Below are 24,147 nucleotides of genomic sequence, written 5' to 3' on the forward strand. Positions count from 1 at the left end.
TCAACACAGGATCAACTTTTACAAATATCATCCAGGTTACTTTGGGAAAGCTGGTATGAGTTGTGAAAAGAACTATGTCAGGAATGAATGACATGTGACCTGAGGACCTCCATGTTTGCTGTTCATGCTGGACTTTTGCTGAACGCTCTAAATTAAAACTGCTGAATAGTTCCTGTGTTGCTAAAAGGAAAGAATAATGCTGAGAACTGGATTTGTTCTGGACTAAAGAAAACATACCTTTCCCTAGTAATGAATGAGATGCATTCCAAAACCCAATTGTATGTAAAGAACAATTTTACCCTCCAATCCAAATTCTTGGTAAACAACCTATGAAAGCCTGTATTAACTGCCCTCTTTTTCCTATAGAAAAACCTGTTATTTTCTTCCAGTGGGACACTATTCTGGGTTCCTCCAGAATCTGTGATCCCCGAATTGCAATTCTAAGACCTCAAATAAACTGTCTTTTTGCCTCTTTACAGTTCATGGTCCTTTTGGTTGACATTTTTGGTGTCAGAATTGGGATCCAAAGCAGTCTTCCTCCCATCTCCAAAGCTGCCGTGGATTCGAGCAAGATACTTGCATGAGCCCCTTGTGCTCTGTTGTCTCCCCAGTGGCGTTGGATCTGGGTAATAAGTTCTCTCAGTCCCAAACCTCCCTCCTAGGTTGAGAGTCAGGCCCTTATTCTGGGTGTCTTTTGTTTGGTCAGTCGCTTAAGGGCTTGCTCCCTTTTGGTGAGTGCACTATAATGGGATGATCACAGTCTAAGACTGTTTTGGGGAAGGATTCTCGCCCATCTGGGACTCCAGCTGGGTACCTGTACAAAAAGTACGGTGCTGCCTCTTGTGCTTACCTAGATGAATGGCAATGGTATACCAGAGATAACATCTGGCTACAATGGGGAACTTCTGAAATTTCAAAATTGGTCTTTTTATGTGCACAATTAGGAGCTAAAGGGTTCAAAACTAAACAAATAGAATGGGAAGCCTATTTCAATTAGCACATTGAAGCCTCTCAGTGAGCTCATGAAACCCAAAAGGTTTGCAAATCTAAAACTGCTTCACTTCAGGATACTGTTTCCAAACTCACTGCTGCAAATAAAGATCTGTGCTCTCATCTAAATACTCCAGAAAAGGCTCAAGAGCCCTCTTCCTCCCCTCTTTCTCCTTTGGCTCCTATGTATCCTAAACTTGCTGAGCTGCCATTCTATCTTTCTGATTCTCCTGTTCCTCCTCCAAAATCTTTACCCCACCTCCCAGCCCTCCCATAAAAACCTTTCCCTTTGTCACTACTTTGAACACTGATGGCATTTGCTATCTGGTAGACTACAGGCCTTCCTTCATCCCCTGCAGAATTATGGGTCATAGCCAAGGAATTTCCCAAGGTCACTGAGGACCCCCTCCGCTTTGCAGAAGAATTTAACCTTGTGATATAAACCTATGATCCAGGCTTCTCTGACTTGTATCAACTAAAAGGAATCTTAGCTGGAGAAAATCAAGCCAGACACTGCAAACTACTGCCAGCTGGCTTCACCCTTTAGATGATATCCACAGAAAGGACATCAGTGTGATGGCACCAGCTTCTCAGGTGGCTCGAGCCCTTCATGAAGCAATTCCTTACGCTTTTCCACGCCCCACTGACTGGGGAAAATTCAGTCTACTACACAAAGACCTGATAAAACTGTTCATGATTATCATTCATACCTAAAGTTAGTATTCTGGGAAAACTCCAGACTACATGCTGGGGTAAACAATATTCAACCCTCTTTAATTCAATCTTTGTTGGGGACTAGATGAGGAACTTGGACTGCTGATGAAATGGGTACAATCAAATTGGGAAACAGTGGTCTCTCCTGATCTAGTCAATTTGGCTAATCAGCTATCTAACAATCAAATGTACAAAAAAATGTAAGACCACTAAAATCATGAATCTGCAACTGCATCAACTGGCTGCTGCTGCTCAGTGGCCACTTCAATGGAAAGACCAGAGTTCCCATAAGGGTCCCTTCCAGAAGCCAAGCGCCTACCACTATTGTAAGTAGACTGGCCACTGGAAGAATTGCCTAAAGTTAAAAAGAAGGTTCTATTAGCAGCCCGAGACCCCTTGCTCTGACTTTTTTCATGAACTTTCTGAGAAATTTGAGAAGTGCCTCCTTTTTGTACACTCATGAATAGGGATGCTCTGAGGAAAGTGTCGGGGTCTTCCCAGTACTCCCATTGGGAGAACTGGACCTTTTTATAGGAGCCAAGGCTATTACTGTTCTTATGGACACAGGAGCAACTTTGTCTGTCTTGAACCCCACCAGCCTCAAGGCCCCCCTTCTTCAGAGTACAGAAAAAGTACAAATGGTGGCCCCCTTGTCTTTCAAGATAAGCTCTCTTTAGGGAACTCACCAGTTCCTTCTTGCTCCTTCTGCTCATGTACACCTTTTGGGCTGAGACCTCCTGGAAAAATTACAACCTAATGTTTCCTCTTCCCCAAAAGGGGAAATACACTTACAAATCCTTGACTCCTCAAGGATTTCTACTTCTAACTCTAGTCCTAATATTGAGATCCCCTCCTTGCTCCTGTCTTGTCAACTCCCAATCACAAGAATTTGCTAAATTCTGTTCTTCCTATCTATGGTGCACCTCTTTAAATAACATAGGATGCATTCATTCAGCACCACCAATTAAGATCCAGGTAGACCCTAATAAACCTTTGCCTCACCTCAGATGATACCCTCTCAGGCTTGAGGCCCTGGAAGGAATTTATCTCACTGTAGAGGCACACCTCCAGAAGGGCCTAATGAGCCCATGCCCCAGTCCCTGCAACACACCAATTCTTCCCGTACGCAAGCCTCATGGTCAAGGTTGGCATTTTGTTCAAGATCTTCAAGCTATAAACAATACAGTCATACCGTGTCACCCTGTGGTCCCCAACCCTCATACCATTCTCAAGTTAATCCCTCTAAACACACAGTTCTTTACAGTCAGAGATTTATGTAGTACTTTCTTCAGCATTCCTGTCCACCCAGATAGTCAGTACCTGTTTGCCTTTATGTGGGAAGGACATCAATTTACTTGGACCGTTATGCCTCAGAGCTACACAGAAAGCCCTACTTATTTTTCACAGATATTGAGACAAGACTTGGCCAATTTATATTTTGCCCGAGGCTCTACTTTACTCCAATATGGTGATGACCTTTTGTTATGCTTCCCCCACTGAGAAAGCAAGCCTCAAGGATAGCCTACACCTCCCACTCAGCTAGCACATAAAGAACATAAGGTCTCAAGGGTTAAGTTCCAATTTGTTCGAGATATAAACAAAGAAGATCAAAGAGTGTTTCTGCTCACCACCCAGTTCTACAAGGATTAAGTCACAACCCACTGCAGTCACTGACCAACAGCACGGTCTGAGAGAAAATTAAGACAATAACAGGATGCTGTGTGCTTTGGACAAGCAGGCCCCTTAAATAGTTAGATATATATCTCAGGAATAATTTTAATGAACCCAGATTCTTGCATCTTCCCATACATAGAGAAGCACTAAAATCAAACTTGAGATATCTGTTCTTCGTGACTTGCAGTAATCTTTTAGGAAGATGCATTATGCTTGCCTGCACGTATTCTCTAGCTAAAAAATCATATATATACTGGCTTCTCCCCTACCTCCGTGGAGCAGTTCCCTCAGAGCTATGGAGAGGCTGTCTCCTGGGCATATAAAAAGGTGTTCATTAAGGTCCTTGAATAAAATTTAAACTCACAACTCTTATGTTGTGTGTTTTTCTTTAAGTCAACAAAACCCAGGTAGGATACTTGAGTCATTTGTTTACCCCTCAAGGGCTAATGCTGGATACTACACACATCCAAGGCATATCACAGTTTCCCCTTCCTGTCACCAAATGCCAGTTGAGAGGCTTTCCCGGGCTAGCAGGCTATTATAGGAGTTGGGTTCCCAATTTCTCCTTTTATGCAAAACCCTTTTATTCCCTTTTAAAGGACAAGAGACACAATCCTCTTGTTTAGAATCATGAGGCTGAGTCAGCTTTTAAAACTTTAAAAACTCAGTTGGCCACAGGCCCTGCTTTAGGAAACCCTAATTATTCTCTTCCCTTTCTACTATGAAGTTAGTGGAAATACCCTTGGAGTGCTTGTTCAGCCGCACGGAGACAAAAGCATGCCTATCGGCTATTATAGCCAACAATTGGAACCCGTAACTCAAGGACTTCCACCTTGCCTTTGAGCAACAGCAGCCACTGCTGCCCTTCTGCAGACTACAGAACAGTTATAGGGTCTTCTTTACAAGTGTTTGTCTCTCACTCTGTTGAGGCACTCAGGAACTCACACTATACACAACACAATCTGCTAGCTGACTGACATCTTACGAAATCTTATTGCTTTCCTCACCAAATGTCACTTTGTCTCATTGTAACTCCCTAAATACTGCTATTCTCTTACCATCACCAACAGATGAGACCCCACATGACTGCATAACCACAACTGATCTTTTGACTAGTCCACATCCAGATTTACAAGAAACACCTTTAGACAACTCCGATGCTTCTTAGTTTTCCGATGACCCCTACTTACGAAATGACGATGGGCATGTGAAAACTGGGTATGCTATTACTATTCCCTTCACTTTAATAGAATCTAATGTTTGGCCCTTTGCTTCTTCAGCCCAACAAGCTGAACTATAAGCACTCACTCATGCCTGCACTCTGGGCTCTGGCAAACACGCTAACATTTACACAGATAGCAGGTATGCTTTTGGAGTAGCTCATGACTTTGGAATGCTTTGGAAACACAGAGGTCTCCTGACCTCAGGGGGAAATGAAATTTAAAGCGGCCCCTTTGTTAAGGCCTTACTGGATGCAATCTTGCTCACAACAACTGACAATAATAATGGTCTTAGCATGTTCCAAAGACAACACTGAGGAAGGAAAGGGGACCAATGAGCAGATAGAGCCACTAAGGTGGCAGCATTACAAGATTCAGGCTCCATAAAGGAAACTCCTCCTGTTGGTCATTCTATTCACACCATGTTACCTACTACTTGGAAGGACACCAAGATTTAAAGGGTATTATCAGAGATGGGCAATTGCATGCTACAGCTAAGGAACAGAGGTGGGTTTCTGAAGGATGCACATTTGATCAACATACTGGGCTTTGGTATGGGCCAAATGGTTTCCCTGTTCTTTCTGAAGTCACTCAAGAAACCATGTTAAGATTAACATATGAAATGACTCATTGGGGAACTGATAAAATGAAAGCCTGGGGAAAACAATACTTTTCAAAACCTTTTCCCACAGTAGCAACCGAAATATGTCAGAGGTGTCAGATCTGTCCTAAGTACAACGCAGAAAAACCTACTCATACTTCTCAAGGCCACTTTCCTTTGCCTCCTGGTTCCTTTGCTGTCTGGCAACTGGATTCTATCCAGCTGCCTCACTCTCAAGGATATAGATATTTTCTGGTGATGGTTTGCGTGTATTCCCATTGGTTAGAAGCATTTCCTTACAAACGAGCAACTGCCCTCGCAGTAGACAAAATACTGTTGGAAAGGACTATTCCTACTTGGGGAATTCCCTTGGAATTACATAGTGATAAAGGTACCCACTTCACTGGAAAAATTCTAAATGCTGTTTGTGATCTGGCCTGTATTACATTTCCGCTGTGCCTATCATCTTCAACCTTCTGGTCTAGTGGAAAGACCAATGGCATAATCAAAACTCAATTGGCAAAACTCTCTAAGGCCTTCACCCATCGTTGGCTTAAATTGCTACCCATAGTTCTATTAAACTGAAGATCTATACCCTTTGGAAAACAGAAACTGTCACCATTTGAAATAATCACTGGAAGACCCATGATTCATGACTCAGGACTGTATGAGCCACTTCTAGTCAAGGGAGACCTTTTACATTATTGTCAAAGTCTCATTACGGCTCTAAAGAAAAATAAGCACCTGGTTGAAAAATCTTTTCACACTGTGCTCTCAGGGGACAAAGGTATAGACCACCACAATTTACAACCAGGGGACTATGTTTTTGGAAAAGACATCTTTTAAAGGACTCCTTACAGCCCAGATGGAAGGGACCCTATCATAGTACTTTTAACCAACCCCTGTGCTGCTAAACTTAAAAGCACTGATTCTTGGATTCATTTTTCACATTTTAAAAAGGTGTTTCCACCTGAGTGGGCCTCTGAAACAGTTGGAGACCTAAAGCTGAAATTGACCCAGAAGTGAAACAGATGACACCTGATATAGATGGCTCTTCCAAGACTCTGGACCAGGCCAGTACTCTCCATGATCCCCAGCAATGAAATTTCTCTCATTACCCTTGTTCTAATTGTGGTCACCATAGAGTTGTGTTATCTCCTTCATTATGTAATATCTGGTGATGCATCAACCTACCACTCTCCTTATTCTCCTTCTTATATTAGACACATTTTCAAAGAGTGAAAATTTTCATGTATGGGTTTACACCTAGAATGACAGTTCAGAAAAAGTGACCCTGGCCCTTTGGTCCCCTAATTTTGAAGGACTGGAGAACTGAACTTTTGGGACTCTTCCTTGTGGCTACAGGTTTCTTAATGTTCTGTGCCCTACTACATACAGTGGGCATCCTCTGTTGATGGTAATTCTATGAAAACCATAGATCTTGCTTTAACTCTGCTGGGAATAAGCCTCTGGCCCCAATTCTTGGCCATCTGATTAATCTGTTCAGCTTGGGAATCTTTTATTAACCAAGGCCAATGAGCCACCCTTACTCCCCTTTATATTAAAATGGCTGACTTTTCTTGGGATAGTTATTTCACTAGAGTTATGTTGTTATAATGTCTCTCTTAATATCCATACAGACCCCTTACGCCTGGGAAAATAATCCCTTAGTCCACATTTCCCAAAGTCTAGCCACTGCAGGAAATCAAACAGACTGTTGGATATATCATCAGTGCCCCAGACTACTCACTGAATACTGAGATCTCCTTACCTTAGCTACCTCCAATCTTACTGGTATCCCCCCACCATGTCTTATTTAGAATTCATCTATTCTCCTAGCATATTGTGTCCATCTACTCAAATCCACAGTTCCCTTCCCCTGTTTGGTCAACAGAACTAGACCAAATGCCCAACAGTTCCTTAGGAACATGTGTTCCAAGGGAATCCTGAGGTTACCTGGAAACATCAGATCCAGCTTCCAAACACCCACATTTACCTCACTGTGCAACAACAAAACATATTATCATGATAACCCCCATTTTGTTTTCAGGATTAATATAATGCTCTTAAAGCAGTTGGCACAGTGTCTGACACGTGCTCAATAAATACCTGATGTGTGAATGTTTTCCTGCCAAAAAGAAAATACAGGAAAAAAGTATATGAAACATTTTAGTTAATAATTCACCAAAGGTACATAATGCTACCTGTGTGCAAAATAATATATCTGTGAGTCAAAACTTACTGCTACATCGTCATATGCTACTGATTTAATAGATTTAGTTTCGACATACTATCGTGGGAACATTACTCTTAAGTAATGATAGAATCATTTTTGGTCAACTTGAAAACAATCTTCCAAATTAACCCATAAAGGTACATACATTCATGCATAGATGCCTTACTTTAAGAATCACAAATTGGAGAGAAGTGAAAAGTATCTTTGTATATTTTTACTATGACACACTTTATCAATTTCACTAACAGTCTTTTAGTTGGGCATTTCCAAAAATAAGTCTTTTTGTTTTGCTTTCCACATAGATTTAATTTGCATCCTGAGTTTTTGTTTTTGTTTTGTTTTAATTAATTAATTAATTTATTTATTTATTTTTGGCTGTGTTGGGTCTTCGTTTCTGTGAGGGCTTTCTCTAGTTGCAGCAAGCGGGGGCCACTCTTCATCGTGGTGCGTGGGCCTCTCACTATCGTGGCCTCTCTTGTTGCGGAGCACAGGCTCCAGACGCGCAGGCTCAGTAGTTGTGGCTCACGGGCCTAGTTGCTCTGTGGCATGTGGGATTTTCCCAGACCAGGGCTCGAACCCGTGTCCCCTGCATTAGCAGGCAGATTCTCAACCACTGCGCCACCAGGGAAGGCCGCATCCTGAGTTTTAAACTACTAAATATTTTCAAAGGTTTATTAATAGTTATGGCCATTTCCCCAGTAGACTTTATATTTATAATCTTTTAGATTGAATTCTACAGTCAACAGACTACTTATAGATAACTTGATAGCACCTGCAATATTCATTAAAATGATTTGCTTTGATCTTTCTGGCTTTCTAATTATACAATATTCCTGTTGTTTTTACCCCAATAGGTTAGTCCTTTCAAACATACCCACCTAACCACTGCCACTGCTTCAGGGAATATTTAAGAAAGGGCAATTGTGTTTCAAATCGATCTGAAAGAGTTATTATTTTGGGGTTTTTTTTGCCTGCACCACACGGCTTGTGAGATCTTAGTTCCCTGACCAGGGATAGAAAGAGCGGAGTCTTTTTTTTTTTTTTTTTTTTTAGACATCTTTATTGGAGTATAATTGCTTTACAATGGTGTGTTAGTTTCTGCTGTACAAGAAAGTGAATCAGCTATAAGTATACATATATCCCCATAACCCCTCCCTCTTGCGTCTCCCTCCCACCCTCCCTATACCACCCCTCTAGGTGGTCACAAAGCACCGAGCTGATCTCTCTGTGCGATGCAGCTGCTTTCCACAAGCTATCTATTTTACATTTGGTAGTGTATATATGTCCATACCACAAGAGCAGACTCTTAACACTGGACAGCCCAGGAATTCCCCTGGAAGAGTTATCTTTTTAAAAGAGAGTCTCGGGCTGGGAAAGAGAGAACCGCCTCTGAGCTATTCCGTTAGTCAGGTATTTAAAAACAAATATGAGACTCTGCTATAAAGTAAATTAGCTGATAAAACACATCCATGTTCAAATCAAAGCATAAAAACAGAGTCCAAATTTAAATATGAATGATCATTGAAGTATTTACCATTTCAGGTTACCTGTGCTTTTTTCTTTCATATTGTTGACAATAACTTTATTTTTTTAATTAATTTTTATTGGAGTATAGTTGCTTTACAATGTTGTAAAGCTTCTACTGCACAGCAAAATGAATCAGCCATACATATACATATATCCCCTCCTTTCTGGATTTCCCTCCCATTTAGGACACCACAGTGCATTAAGTAGAGTTCCCTGTGCTATACAGTATGTTCCCATCAGTTGTCTATTTTATATATAGTATCAATAGTGTATATGTGTCAATCCCAATATCCCAATTCTTCCCACTCCATCCCTTTCCCCCTTGCTATCCATACATTTATCCTCTGTGTCCCTATTTCTGCCTGGCAAATAAGGTCATCTTTACCATTTTTCTAGATTCCATATATATGCGTTAATATACAATATTTGTTTTTTGTTTTCTCTTTCTGACTTACTTCACTCTGTATGACAGTCTCTAGGTCCATCCACATCTCTACAAATGACCCAATTTCGTTCCTCTTTATGGCTGAGTAATATTCCATTGTGTATATGCACCACATATTATTTATCCATTCCTCTGTTGATGGACATTTAGGTTGCTTCCATATCCTGGCTATTGTAAATAGTGCTGCTATGAACATTGGGGTGCATGTGTCTTTTTTTTTTAACATCTTTATTGGAGTATAATTGCTTTACAATGGTGTGTTAGTTTCTGCTTTATAACAAAGTGAATCAGTTATACATATACATATGTTCCCAAATCTCTTCGCTCTTGCGTCTCCCTCCCTCCCACCTTCCCTATCCCACCCCTCTAGGTGGTCACAAAGCACCGAGCTGATCTCCCTGTGCTATGCGGCTGCTTCCCACTAGCTATCTATTTTACATTTGGTAGTGTATATATGTCCACGCCATTCTCTCACTTCATCCCAGCTTACCCTTCCCCCTCCCCATGTCCTCAAGTCCATTCTCTACATCTGTCTTTATTCCTGTCCTGCCCCTAGGTTCTTCAGAACCACTTTTTTTTTAGATTCCATATATATGTGTTAGCATACAGTATTTGTTTTTCTCTTTCTGACTTACTTCACTCCGTATGACAGTCCCTAGGTCCATCCACCTCACTACAAAAAACTCAATTTTGTTTCTTTTTATGGCTGAGTAATATTCCATTGTATATATGTGCCACATCTTCTTTATCCATTCATCTGTCAATGGACACTTAGGTTGCTTCCATGTCCTGGCTATTGTAAATAGAGCTGCAAGGAACATTGTGGTATATGACTCTTTTTGAATTATGATTTTCTCAGGGTATATGTCCAGTAGTGGGATTACTGGGTCATACAGTAGTTTTATTTTTAGTTTTTTAAGGAACCTCCATACTGTTTTCCATAGTGGCTGTATCAATTTACATTCCCACAGTTTAAGAGGGTTCCCTTTTCTCCACATTCTCTCCAGCATTTACTGTTTGTAGATTTTGATGATGGCCATTCTGACCAGTGTGAGGTGATACCTCATTGTAGTTTTGATTTGCATTTCTCTAATCATTACTGATGTTGAGCATCTTTTCATATGTTTGTTGGCCATCTATATGTCTTCTTTGGAGAAATGTCTATTTGGGTCTTCTACCCATTTTTTGATTGAGTTGCTTGTTTTTTTGTTATTGAGCTGCATGAGCTGCCTGTATATTTTGGAGATTCAAGGCAATCCCTATCAAATTACCAATGGCATTTTTCACAGAACTAGAACAAAAAATTTTACAATTTGTATGGAAACACAAAAGACCCCGAATAACCAAAGCAATCTTGAGAAAGAAAAATGGAGCTGGAGGAATCAGGCTCCCTGACTTCAGACAATACTACAAACCTACAGTAATCAAGACAGCATGGTACTGGCACAAAAACAGAAATATAGATCAATAGAACAGGATAGAAAGCCCAGAGATAAATCCACACACCTATGGTCCCCTTATCTATGACAAAGGAGGCAAAAATATATTGGATTGGCCAAAAAGTTCCTTCAGTTTTAAAGTAAAAATAAAAGACACATTTTTCATTTTCACCAAGAACTTTATTGAAAAACATATTCACCATTTTCTTCCACTACCTTCTGCCATTTTTCAGGCAATTTCATAATTCCATCTTCCCAAAACTTTTTATCTTTTTGAGCAAAGAACTCTTCCAGGTGCCTTTTACAGTCTTCCAGGGAATTGAAATTTTTTCCATTAAGAGGATTTTGTAAAGACTGAAATAAATGGAAATCCGAAGGTGCAATGTCTGATGAATATGACAGATGAATCAGAACTGCCCAGCCAAGCTGTAACAGATTTTGCCTGGTCATCAAAGAAACATGCGGTCTTGCGTTATCCTGATGGAAGATTATGCATTTTCTGTTGACTAATTCTGGACGCTTTTTGTCGAGTGCTACTTTCAGTTGGTCTAATTGGGAGCAGCATTTGTTGGAATTAATGATTTGGTTTTCCGGAAGGAGCTCATAATAGAAGACTCCCTTCCAATCCCACCATATACACAACATCACCTTCTTTGGATGAAGACTGGCCTTTAGTGTGGTTGGTGGTGGTTCATTTCACTTGCCCCATGATCTCTTCCATTCCACATTATTGTACAGTATCCACTTTTCATGGCCCATCACAATTTGTTTTAAACACAGAACTTTTTTGTTACATTTCAGTAGAGAATCGCATGCGGAAATACGGTCAAGGTTTTTTTCGCTTAACTTACGTGGAATCCAAAAATCAAAGTGATTCACATAACCAAGCTGGTGCGAATGATTTTCAGCACTTGATTTGGATATTTTGAGTATGTCGGCTATCTCCCGTGTGGTATAACGTTGACTGTTCTCAATTAATGTCTCGATTTGATCACTATCAACTTCAACTGGTCTACCAGACTGTGGAGCATCGTCCAGCGAGAAATCTCCAGCACAAAACTTCGCAAACCACTTTTGACATGTTTGATCAGTCACAGCACAAATCTGTTTTTGCATTTCAGTTGGGCTTTTACCTTTCTTGAAATAATAAAGCATAATACACTGAAAATGTTGCTTTTTTCCTTTCATCTTCAATATTAAAATGGCTACACAAAAATTCACCAATTTTGATAAGTTATTTTTTAAATGCATGCTATGACAGCTGTCACAATACAATCTAACAAAACTGTTTCAAATGAAGTTAACGACAACTAAGCACTACTAGAGCCATCTTACGGAAAAAACTGAACAAAACTTTTGGCCAACCCAATACAATGGAGAAAAGACAGCCTCTTCATTAGGTGGTGCTGAGAAAACTGGACAGCTAAATGTAGAAGAATGAAATTAGAACACTCCCTAACACCATACACAAAAATAAACTCAAAATGGATTAAAGACTTAAATGTAAGGCCAGACACTGTAAAACTCTTAGAGGAAAATATAGGCACAACACTCTTTTACATAAATTGCAGCAAGATCTTTTTTGACCCACCTCCTAGAGTAATGAAAATAAAAATGAAAATAAACAAATGGGACCTATTAAATTTAAAAGCTTTTGCACAGCAAAGGAAACCATAAATAAGACAAAAAGACAACCCTAAGGATGGGAGAAAATATTTGCAAACAAAGCAACTGACAAAGGATTAATCTCCAAAATACCTGTGCTTTTGAATGTTAACTCGCCTTTATCAAGACACAATGTCATATCTTCCCTTTTTTCCTTCCATCTTACCACACACAGACTTCTATCCATAAACACTGTCTTACTTAGGTATCTGTCCCATTCCTCTATCACACTGTAAGTTCCCTGAGGAAAGGATCATGTCTTATGACTCTTTGTAACCCCAATATCTAGCATATTATCTAGAATATAATTGATCCTGGAAAAATATTTGTGGAATGGAATGACTGAATTTGTAATCTGAATGAATTAAATGTAAAAATAACTTCAGTAATAAGTAACTGCTATAGGTTTTCCTTAGTTTTTATTAATTTTCTTACTTGAAACATTTAAAAGCAACTTTGAAACTTAATTTCATAAAGTATTTCCAGTAGTCATTTTGCTTATCATTTCTGACTCAATTTTAAATTCTAACAGCCAACAAAAATTGAACTTCTTCAAAATCATTTTAAAAACACATAGCTTTGGTCATTCATAAGATATTTTTCAAAAAAAAGGATTAAATTCTTGATAATTCATATATTGCATGGGAGTTATTTCAAAGGTTCATATTTTTTTTTTCAGTTAGGTTCCTAACCCTAAATTTTGTCAGCAGATTAGTACAAACTTAACTTTGCAAAACACATTTTAAAGCCATTTGTCTAAACTGGGCCCCATAGGCTAATTTTTTTGTTTATATATTTTTAAAGGATTGTTTAAAACATATGCAATAGAGATTATAAAAGGCAAACAAACTCTAAAATATTTATCTGACTCTTAACAGAAAAAGTTTACCACTCCTTGGTCTAAACTATATAATTTTTTAGTAATTAGAAGCATTTACTTTTAAAAATGCACAAAAGAGTACCTAGTTGGCCTAGCAAAGAAATAACAAACTAAAATTATCTACTCTATGGGATTATAATTGCTGCAGTACACACAAATATTGCTTCATCCAGATTATATTCATAATTTCATACCACTCAACCTGTATTTTCAATTTACTTTTACTCCAATGTCCCTTGTACCCTGTAAATTAAAAAAAAAAAAGGCCAGCAGAATGGATTCTTATTTTCCATGTTTTTTGAAACCAATAACTTTATTGACAGAAACTTGTGATAATCACCTCCCTTAAGGCAGGAAGAAGAGTATGTTAGATTTTTAGAAGTTGTTAACCCTAATAAGAGACTAATGAATATTTAGTTCACTTTTTGGAACTGGCATAATTCAGTCAAATCATTTTCAGTATTTCACTTGTGCCATACTAAGTGTTACAAGGATTTAAAACAAATAGAGTCAAGTACACTGTTTTTTAAAAACAAAGAATCTAAAAATGTAAAAACTGAAATAATGATGATGACATTTCTGTTTCTCTCAAATTAAAAAGAGACAATGACTCTAAAGTTACTAAATTTATTCAATTGGGATGAGTCTTCAAAATAATACCCTAATTCAGGATCACTCTGTATCTTCAGAGACGTTGTTATTTCTAGAAAAAGAGTCATGCCATGGCTCTCTTAATAATCTCTCTGCAACACAGAGCCCAAAAGTTTAAATAAAAGGGCCTAAGTCAGTCCTATGTTTATCTAGCCAAGCCCATGTTTCCCAGCGACTGCTTACATGTATCTGTTAAAATTGGTCACATAAGCTATTATTTATCTTGCTACTCAGCTTCTGAATAATCTCATTATGAAAACAATGAGGATAAACCTAATTTCAAAATTTTACTACTACTGCTACAATAGCCATTTATGTTTTCTGCCATATTTTAGCATACACCTCAGAAACTTGGAGGTGAAATATACAAAATCAAACACAACCATCACTAGCAACTTGAAGGGTAACTTGCTAACCCAGAAAACCAACATGTAGACTCTTCATTATTTCTATATCAATAATTAAGAGACCCAAATTCAAAGACAATTCATTAGGAAAATACATTTCCTTTCCCATGTAGCAAAAATGACTGTAGAAGAGCACTAAATAAAACCAAAAGGGACACATGCCCCCAAATAATAATCTTCCTCAACTGCCATAATCCACTGCCAGGAGTGGAGGTACATAAAGCAAAAATAAGACAAATAGAATTGCCATACATACTGAGGCTCCACTCTTGATAGTTGATTTGAATAGGAGGAAATCTATTAATATTTTTTAAAAATATCAATATTTTTAAAAAGCAAAGGAGTTAGAAGGAGTTATCAGTGAACCTGTGAGTAATTTCACAGGAATATGGAATTAAGACATTAATACCCGAGAAAAATTAAAATTTTAAAAAGCTTTCTGTCAGCCTAAATTTGTTGGTCTTTGTGACATAATATACTGTCCTTTCAGACATTTCCTTGTGACTATGAAGAATGGATGGATATACAGTTAATTGGTTTTCAGTTATCACAGTAGAAACCTGGAGCAATAACCAAATGAATCCTATCTAGTAACTAACACAATAACTTACACGTGTAGGCATTTAATGATCATTTGCTTAATTAATGCATGCAAAATAATATTTAGAACCAATTAAAACCAATCTAAGTATCATCATGCTTTTAAAAGGACTGGTAGTTGTGCAAATGATAGGTTACTATGAGTTGAACTAGGCATATCAATATTATATATACATTAGAAGGTATCTGTGGAACATTTTAAAACTTTGGTCCAGTGACAGTAAAGCAGCTTCCCTGGTTGCTGTTCAGGCAGGAATATGTTTACTTTGTGTGGTTGAAATCAGAGCTAATGACTTTAATGGTTCTAAATAGCTCCAAAATGTTCCCCATGCCAAGGCACTGGCCATCTGGCCAGTCTCATATGAACTACAAAATATGCTTTGGAAATTTTACTTTCAAAGGATACATGTATTGTGTGTAGTACAGATGAATGCACATATATACATGACATGTGTACACACATAGCATTCTTTAGCAGTAATTCTTCTCACTGTAGTAACTTCTTAGAGATATGAGGTCCATGAAATTTCATTAAAATATAACCTTGGGGAATGTGAAATAAGTTTAAATTGTCCATTGAGTTATTTATCTGGCTAAAAGAAGTACTTTGTCTATGACACCTAAATCTTAGAGTTATTTGGTTGAAAACAAGAAATTTATTATTCTTGTCAAATATTATACATAAAGAACATTTTATTTACTTCTCAAAATAATCAGAGATAAACACATTAATTTCCATTTTATATATGAGGAAACTGAAGACCTTTACTCTACTTCTGCACTTTTCTCAGAAATCAGTTGAGCCTATTTGAGTGTATCTATTTCTGGGTTCCCTATTCTGTTCCACTGATCTATGTGTCTATTCTTCCAATACCACACTGCCTTAATTACTTGTTACTGCCTTACCATCCCATATAGAGTGATTTCTTGCACTTTAGTCTTCTTTTTCAAAATTGTTATAGATATTCTAGGTCCTGTACTTTTACATATGAAATTTAGAATAAACTTGTCTATGTCTACATAAAACCTTGTTGGATTTTATTGACCTTCATTTTAAGTAAAAATAGCTATTGAATCAGCAGCTCTGATTTACTGATCTGATATGGTTGTCAACAACTTGTCTGTATCTTCTCCTTATCTTCAATATCATCCTTACAAGGGAGACAACAATGTATAGAGGAAAAAGCATGAATTTAAAATGATCTACATTCCAATTCCAGCTGTGCCTTCCACTGATTTATGTCTTTCTCATCTGTCAAAAAGATGAGATGTATCAAAAAGATACACCTTTTCTCACCAAACTGTTTTGAAGAGTGAATAAAACTGAAAAGATAATACATGCTCAATAAATGTCATTTCTTTCTCCCTTAAGAGATACATTTAAGATGGAATGGAGTCCAATGTCTTTTTGGGTAAAAAAATTTACATTGGGTGTTAAAATTACTATTTCCTCTTAAAGTCTGTCCCCAACCACTTTACTGGAGAGACAGACAGGTCCTATAGTAAGAATAATTATTCGTGGCCTTTGAAATTTTTGTTAGAGATGTGATAGGATATTTTGTTCACAACGGAGTCACTATCCCCTTACTTAGCTAGGAATAAGGTATGCAGAGTATGTAGCTTCCAAATTATAAGGCTAAACTGTATCAAAAATCAGCTGGGACACTATTTTTTTTTCTCTTATGGAAAAGCAAATTCCTCAAAACTACACAGCAAGAGCATACAAGACAGTTCAAATACTTCCTTTGCCCCAGTCATATCTTAGAACAACAACAGAATAAAACATACAGAAAAACATTACAATTCACAGAAAATTTATTTTAGAGCTAATTGCTAGCTTAGGAACTGATATGCTTTTTTCCTGTTGAATAATGAGAACTATATGACTATTTCTCTTTTTACTTTGGCCTAGAGCTATGGTTCTTTATCCTTGGCGGTACATCATAATCATCTGGGAAATGATGCCCAGGCACCCACCAGATAGTTAAATATGAGTCTCTGTGTTAGGCACTAGCATGGAAATTTTTTTTTTAATTCCCAGGTATATCTGATCTATGGTCAGAACTGAGAACTACCAGCCGAAAAGGAAAAGGAAATCCGAGGCCAAATTTGCAATTCAACTATATTTTAAATGTACAGCAAACCTCTAGAACCTGCTTACCTGTGTTCTAGTTCGCCCTCCAACTCCATCCTCCATCCTTTCCATATACCTTCTACTTTATGTTTTCCTGTATCCTGAATATCAAAATGATTTTTATTGGATTTTATTTCCTATAAACCACCTTAAATACTTTGTGAAATGAAGCAAGGAATAAGCAAAACACACTCTCTCCCTCTCAATCTCTCTCTCTCTCTCACACACATACACACATACACACACCCACACACACACACACAGCAGGACCTACTTCAAATGTACAGATACAAGTTAAAATTGAGCAGCAAAATCAGTTACATAGAATGCCTCCAGGGCAATTCAGAAAACATCTCTATTATCTACAAAAGCCAGTTTAAGCTTAGCTCTAAATCTCTCTCCCATTCAACTCCCTTCCCACCTAAAAATAAACCAAAAGAAAACAATATAGACAAAGAAAAAAAAACTACTATCATCAAGAACAGTAAATAATCTTTAGAAATAACATAAATGTGTAAATATTATACAGCAAATTCTGACAAAGTACTAAAATGTACGACCTCAAGATTCGAAGTACTTTTGAAGCAGTTCCTGAGAACTGCTGCTAAAGATAATGACAGCATCCACCAAGAGAGAAATAACAAGAAGGGAAAAAATCCTATATTTCCCTCTCAAAATTATAGATGAGAGAGACTGAGAGGGGTGGTACTGAAACAACAATATGGCCTGAGAAAGCAACGGCACCAAGTCAGGCCTTATTTTGGAATGGTGAGGTAATGATTACCTCTCGATGAAATAATCAAGGTAGGGAAATATAGAGGCCCTGCCCTGAAGGAACTGACCTGAATATTTCCAGACCAGACTGGTTCAAAGGAAGATAGTCTTGGAGAAACTGGGAAGGCACCAGTGGTGGTGAGGGGTCAGGGCCCTGTTGGCCACTCCCCCCTTTCTAGTCCAAATAAACCTGGTGAAAGTATATAAGAAATACAGATGTCCCTGTTCTCTTTTCCACATTCTAGAAAGAAGCGCCAGTCACTATTTTCAGCACAGCCCTCTGCACCGGGGGCTGCTATTTAAGATGAATATTGATAAAGCAAAAATTACAGGCTTGAGCACCATTTTAAAAGCACTGAAAAACTTTTTAGCTAGTAGTAAGTGCATTCACCGTTAGTAGTAAAGATTTTAAGCATGCCAAGCCTAACTAGAAATCTTTAGAGTGGCTTGCTCTTGTTCAAGACACCATGGCGGGAGGGGGGGTCATTTTAGCTTTCTATCTCCCTATGCTGCAAATATCTATTTATCTTTATATTAGTCCAGTGGCTAGCATAGACACTTTCACTGGCAGACAAGCATTAAATATCTGTTATATTGAATTAAGTCCTACCACAACACTCCTAATTTCTCTTACTCCCCAACATCTAATCAGTTGGCAAACTATTTTAAGTCTGCAAGGCATCTCCCATCAGTCTTCTCCTTTTACCCCTTCTGTCCTAGTTTAAAAATCTCACTACTACTTCCACTGATTAATATTCCCTACCCTCAGTCTCTCCCCAACTCCAATCCATCCTATACACTGCCATCCATTATTGCCAGCACAGATCTGGTCATGTCATTCATGAACTCAAAAATCTTCAGTAGCTCCCATTTACAGAACAACACTGAAAACCTTTAAACTAGCTTTAAAAGCCCCATACAATCTGGGCCTTGCCTACCTTTAGATGAATACCTCATCTCACACTATATCCCCATTCTCACATCACAGACTTATATCCTAGCAATATCAGATTCCTCCTTCCTCCAAGAACACCTCCATGCCTTTGCTTATATTGTCCCCATCCACCAGAAATATGTTCCTTTAATCTGTCTGTGAAAATATAATCCACTCTCCAATGCCCTGCTCGAATTCCACCTCTTTCACAAGGCCTTACTAGATCCATCCCTAAACCACCACCACAACCACCCCATTGTTGATGGTCTTGTGATCTGTATAATAGCAGTTTCTGTGTATGTCTATCTAGCCCACGTGAATGTAAACCCATGGGGCTGGGATGGGATTCAGGATGGTATATCTTTAGACACTTCACATTACAATGCTATGTACTGCACTGCCTTGTCCCCAATAAACACTTCATGAATTGAACCAATTCCTACCATGACAAAAGTTCAGAATAGGAAAAAATAAATGTCAGTGAAACACCTCACTAGCCAGTTATAACAAATTAAATTATTCGTCTCTCTTTATCCCCCAAAGTAGTCCTAAATATGACTTCATATTTCATCCTTAATCATCCTGTGATTACAAATGTGATCACCATACTTAAATGAAATAATCAGATCTAGGAAGGAGGTCTTAAGAAAAACTGCTCATAAAAGGGAAAGTTGGAGCTATGACCATGGCTATCTAAATCCCAAGGTTTTAATATAGTTGACAATAATTCAGAGTCTAGGGGCAGAGAAAGGGGCATGATGATGACTGCTGGGAAAGAGAAGGAACTGGAGACCTACTATGTGCAAAGCACCTTGCCAAGTGAATTAAACACAGTACAGTATTCAGTTTTTACATAACAACTCTTGAAGATGGTTCTTCTCCCATTTACAGATGAAGAAATTGAGGCTCAGAGAGGTTAGGTAACTTGCATTGGGTCACACAGCTAGTATACGTTGGAGGTGAGATTGGAACCCAGATTAAACTGGCCTCCAAAGCCCATATTCTTTCCCCTATTACTACAGGGTCTCATGAAGTTAATTAAAACTAGCAGTTTTTTCCCAATCTGCCATATATTTGCCATCCTAGTTAAATTTTTAGAGTCTGTGGCTTTAGCTCCAAACTGTTTTTAGCAGTGAACTGTATTACTTTCAAAACTAACTTCCTTAAACAAAAGCAGTATTGCTAAAGAAATAAGTACCAATTAATATTTAAGATAATATGATAATATGATATAATATACAATTTGAAAACTCTGTAGTAAACTCCATCAGGAACCAAGCACTCCCTCACCAAAACAAAAAATGCACAAACCATGTACATGGCACTACCTCATGAAAAGTCCACTTTACTAAAACAGGCTATTCTTAATGACCCTTGTCCAGGAATGACCAATACCTATCACACCTCCTAATTCTTGTTTGAAACCTCTGAAACATTTTCCCACAGGACAATTTTACAAACAGTGATTAGGCTCTTCATCATTATACCTCTTCCCTGATCCTGACAGAATCCAGGCAACAGGTAAAATATGGCTGCCTGAGGGTTGATACCCTTTGAAGTCCCTATTCCCAGTAGACCTAATTGAGACAGTCCCTGTAAGAGTTCTCACAACCAAAGCTTCTTGCTTATCCTATTTCCCCTCTCCCAAGAACCCTCTTCTCAGGAGTCAATAGAGCCCATATTTCCCTTTTTCAGGCCCATTCTCCACCTCTCACTGGAGCCAACCTAATTCTTGTTTGAAACCTCTGACACATTTTCCCATAGGACAATTTTACAAACAGTGATTAGACTCTTCATCACTATACCTTGTTATTGTGCACTGGTCTAAAAATGTAACTATCCTTAATAATTTTTTCCTGTGCAAAAACATGTTAAGAGTCTAAACAACCAACTCTCACACTTCTGAATGATAATTCAAAGGTTAACAGCTGCCCATGAAACAAGACAGGTAAAAGATGTTGAAAAACACTCCACAATATATGATAGTGTATATAATCTTTAATTTTACCAGGATTTAACACACACAGAAATAGACATTAAAGTTTCCTTTGACATTAAGTTAACAGATTCTTACTTACATTTTCTTTAAGGACTCCAACACATTTTCAAAAAATATATTCTACAATGAAAGCACCCTTAGTCCTAAAAACTATCATGATTGAGGGCTGCAAAGCTCATGCTCAAGGTTAACATTTCTAAAGCCAACATCAACAAACATGTAATTAAAATAAATATAAATTCTGGGAAGTAAAATTGTTTCCTTCTTATCAAAAGAATACCATTATAAACAAACATCAATAACAACAACAACAACAACAACAACAAAACCCTCTTCTAAGTACTAAGCAGGTCTAAGCAGATTCAGATGTAGCATTTAGTTTTCACCAAGAATATTTTTAATTAAGTCACTTGCAGGGTTAAATCTAACCAATCATAACTGTTTTAGACAAAGAAGGCAGAAATACTATCTTTACCACATTACCTTCACCTTTCGTTTTACTTCATAGGGATTAACAATTTCCACTCCAGTATTTTTCCAAATTGCTGAGGTAGAGAGACCCATTGTTAAATCTCTATAATACCTAAAACATACTGCAAACAATAAAAAAAAACCATATGCAGTAATTACAATTTAAAACATTTCTACATTCAAAGTTAACAAAAATAATAAGGAGTAGGCATGCGAAAGCCCCCTCCCCCATCCCAACCTTATATCCAAGCATTTAACTGTTTTTATAAACCAGATGCCTGGAACTATAAGTCAATAGATTACATACATAAATAAAACAAAATTCCTCTCCCCTTGAATAGTCTTCTAGAAAATTCTTGCAACTATGAAACATTCCAAGAAGAAATAAACCCCTCTTCGTTTATCCTGTTCTTAAGAGATGTAGAATATTAAAATGTACTTAGGAATTCCTTAGTGTACTAGTAAAATATTTCCTATAAGTAGAGAGGGTTCAACTTTAGACTCCTTCCATATTTCCACTACATTTCTTGTTAAATGTTATTCTGGCATGTAATTTTAACCCCAGTTTAGTTGGAAATTTGAAAAGAAAAAAGAACAAGTTAAACAGACAGCAGTCCAACGTGTATTTTTAAGGATGAAGCAAGTACTTCAAGACAAATTTGCACCTAGAGATGTGGAGGCTTGCGAGTCCTACCTCAAAATATCCTACTGTGAATCAATTTGGCATTCAATATTTTTAGGTCTGTGATTGTGATGGTCTCTACTGTACTACTAGGCTGTCAATGATTAGGTTATCAGAAAAAGATCTGACTTTCTATCCCCAAAGTCTCGTTTTTGTGTTTAAATGCCGCTTGCTTTAATAACAAGAACAACAAAAAGAACAAAGAAACAATAATAAAAACAAAGTACCTGTGCACATCTAAGTTCTCACTGCACAGCTGACCAAAGCCCAACCAGAACAGTTTCAAAGTAAGAAGAGCGGGAAGGGAGGCGAACCAAAATACGTCGGTTGAACCTCGCTGTCTTACCAAAGATTGGTCTCATAAGGGCTGGGGTTTACTTTGCGTGTTCTTTTACTGACCAACGGGGCGGGGACAACAGTTGGGCAAGGGAGAAGGGGCGGGAGGAAGAGGGCAGTAGAATTCAGGGGACCGCAAAGGAGGCTGCAGAAATCACCTGAATGTAGATAAAGAAACCTCGCCTCCAGTTAATCTCCACTTAGGTTGTTACAAAGAACCACAATAAGCCACAAAGAAATGAGAAAAGTAAGGAGCACTCATCCCTATGTGCAAATCTCCCCAGAGTCTGTCACCTTGCTGTGTTTCTGTTGCGCTGGGTTCCTAAAGCACCCGGGGTTCAATAGAGAGCTGCAGTCAGCAGCTGTCCCCCAAAATGTTCCCAACTAGCAAACTTGGCGCAGCGTAGAAAGAGGGACACGCGGAGCCAGGCGCGGCACCTGGCGCATCCCCCAGTTCCACTTCAGGTCGCAAAGTGAAGAAACTTAGTCACAACTCTGGCGTGGCCCGCGAGGCAGTCACTCCGCCCGAGGCCAAGCCCGGGCCCGGGATGCACTCACTCCCAACTCGAGAGCCCGCCGCCCAGTCCCCGCCGGCTCCCAGGCGAAAGCGCGGTTTGGGCAGAGCGTGCTCCGCCGCCCCGCAGCCTCAAGGAGGCTGGCCTGGGCACCTCGCTTTCCAGCCCCACGCCCCTTCTCTCTCGGGCCCCGGGCAACGGTCCTGAGAGGAGGAGGGTGGCGGCTCCAGCCCCTCTTGGCCACCGCACTAACCTCGCAGCTGCTTGCGCTGCCGCCGAACAGTTCCATTTCTTGGTCCCAGAGCTCGTCTTGAGGAGTGAACGGTAGCATCGCCCCTTCAGGAGCACTCGAACAGGAGCTGCCAACCGCCCGCGCGGCCGCGCATCCCGTCTTTGGAGCTTGCCTGCCACTGCCGCCGCCGCCGCTGCCGCCGCCGCCGCCGGGATCCCCAGCCTTGCCTTCTGCGACAGCTGCCCTCGCCGTGGGGTCCCTCAGAGACTCGGAGCGAGGGGTCGCCGCCGCCGCAGGCTGCTGCTCCCCAAAGAGAAGACAACTCTGTGCTGCCTCTCCAAGAGCTGCCGCTCGGCTCGTGCTCACCACTGCCACCGCTGCAGCCGCCGCGACAGTCGCTCAGCGGTGACTCCCCCCCCCCCACCCCGCTTCCTCGGGCCCCCTCCCAGCTCCCAGCTCTGTCAATATGGCGGCAGCGGCCGCTTTACCTGTGCGGCGCCTGGAACCCCCCACCGCGGCGGCACAGCAGCGTCACCCGAACGTCAATGGAGATTCCCCAGCCTGGGGTGAAGGGGGGGTGGGAAAGAGGGGCGGGGGTGGGTGCGGGAGACCGCGTGGTGGGGGGCGGGAAAGAGGGGAGGGGGGCGTGCTGGGCGGGGGAGGCGGGAGAGGAGTAGTAAAATCCTCTGCTAGCTCCTCGGTAAACCTGCCCTCTCCACGGAGCATGCGCGGCGCTGTTCACACATGCTCAGCAGGCCCTCTCAAGTCTACTGAGCAGTCTTGCCGGCGGGAGGATTCCCAAAAAGGTTGGGGGAACCGGGGACCCTCCTGAGCGTTGGAGGGGTCAGTGTCAGGGGAGGACTGCAGGAATATCTGCTTGCCGGGCTCGCAAAAGCAGGAGCCCTATACACCGAACCACGCCCATTTTGGTACTTAGTGACAAATACTAGGGCGGGGGTTTTAGTCCATTTTACATTATCCTCCTAGAAGCTGGAGACAGGAATAAAATCCATTTAAAATA

The 24,147-nt window shown here is 39.7% G+C and overlaps 1 protein-coding gene across 4 annotated transcripts in view; it reads right to left on the bottom strand.

Annotated features, from left to right (window-relative positions):
• RPS6KA6 (ribosomal protein S6 kinase A6) overlaps nt 1-23,703 on the bottom strand; it is a 146,386-nt gene extending 122,683 nt beyond the window's left edge. Inside the window, exons 1-2 of one of the 4 annotated variants that reach the window (XM_036841133.1) lie at nt 23,615-23,703; nt 23,148-23,426 (exon numbers count right to left, since the gene is read on the bottom strand). In XM_036841133.1, coding sequence (XP_036697028.1) covers nt 23,148-23,225 — 78 coding nt within the window. In that variant the 5' untranslated portion in view covers nt 23,226-23,426; nt 23,615-23,703. Of the gene's footprint in view, nt 1-21,373; nt 21,484-22,270; nt 22,302-23,147; nt 23,444-23,614 lie in introns of those variants that run through there. The other 3 variants (XM_036841132.1, XM_036841131.1, XM_036841134.1) reach the window with 3 other exon arrangements.
• Between the last annotated feature and the right edge of the window lie 444 nt (nt 23,704-24,147).

This window comes from Balaenoptera musculus, chromosome X (genome assembly GCF_009873245.2).
Source record: "Balaenoptera musculus isolate JJ_BM4_2016_0621 chromosome X, mBalMus1.pri.v3, whole genome shotgun sequence".
Taxonomy (NCBI): domain Eukaryota; kingdom Metazoa; phylum Chordata; class Mammalia; order Artiodactyla; family Balaenopteridae; genus Balaenoptera; species Balaenoptera musculus.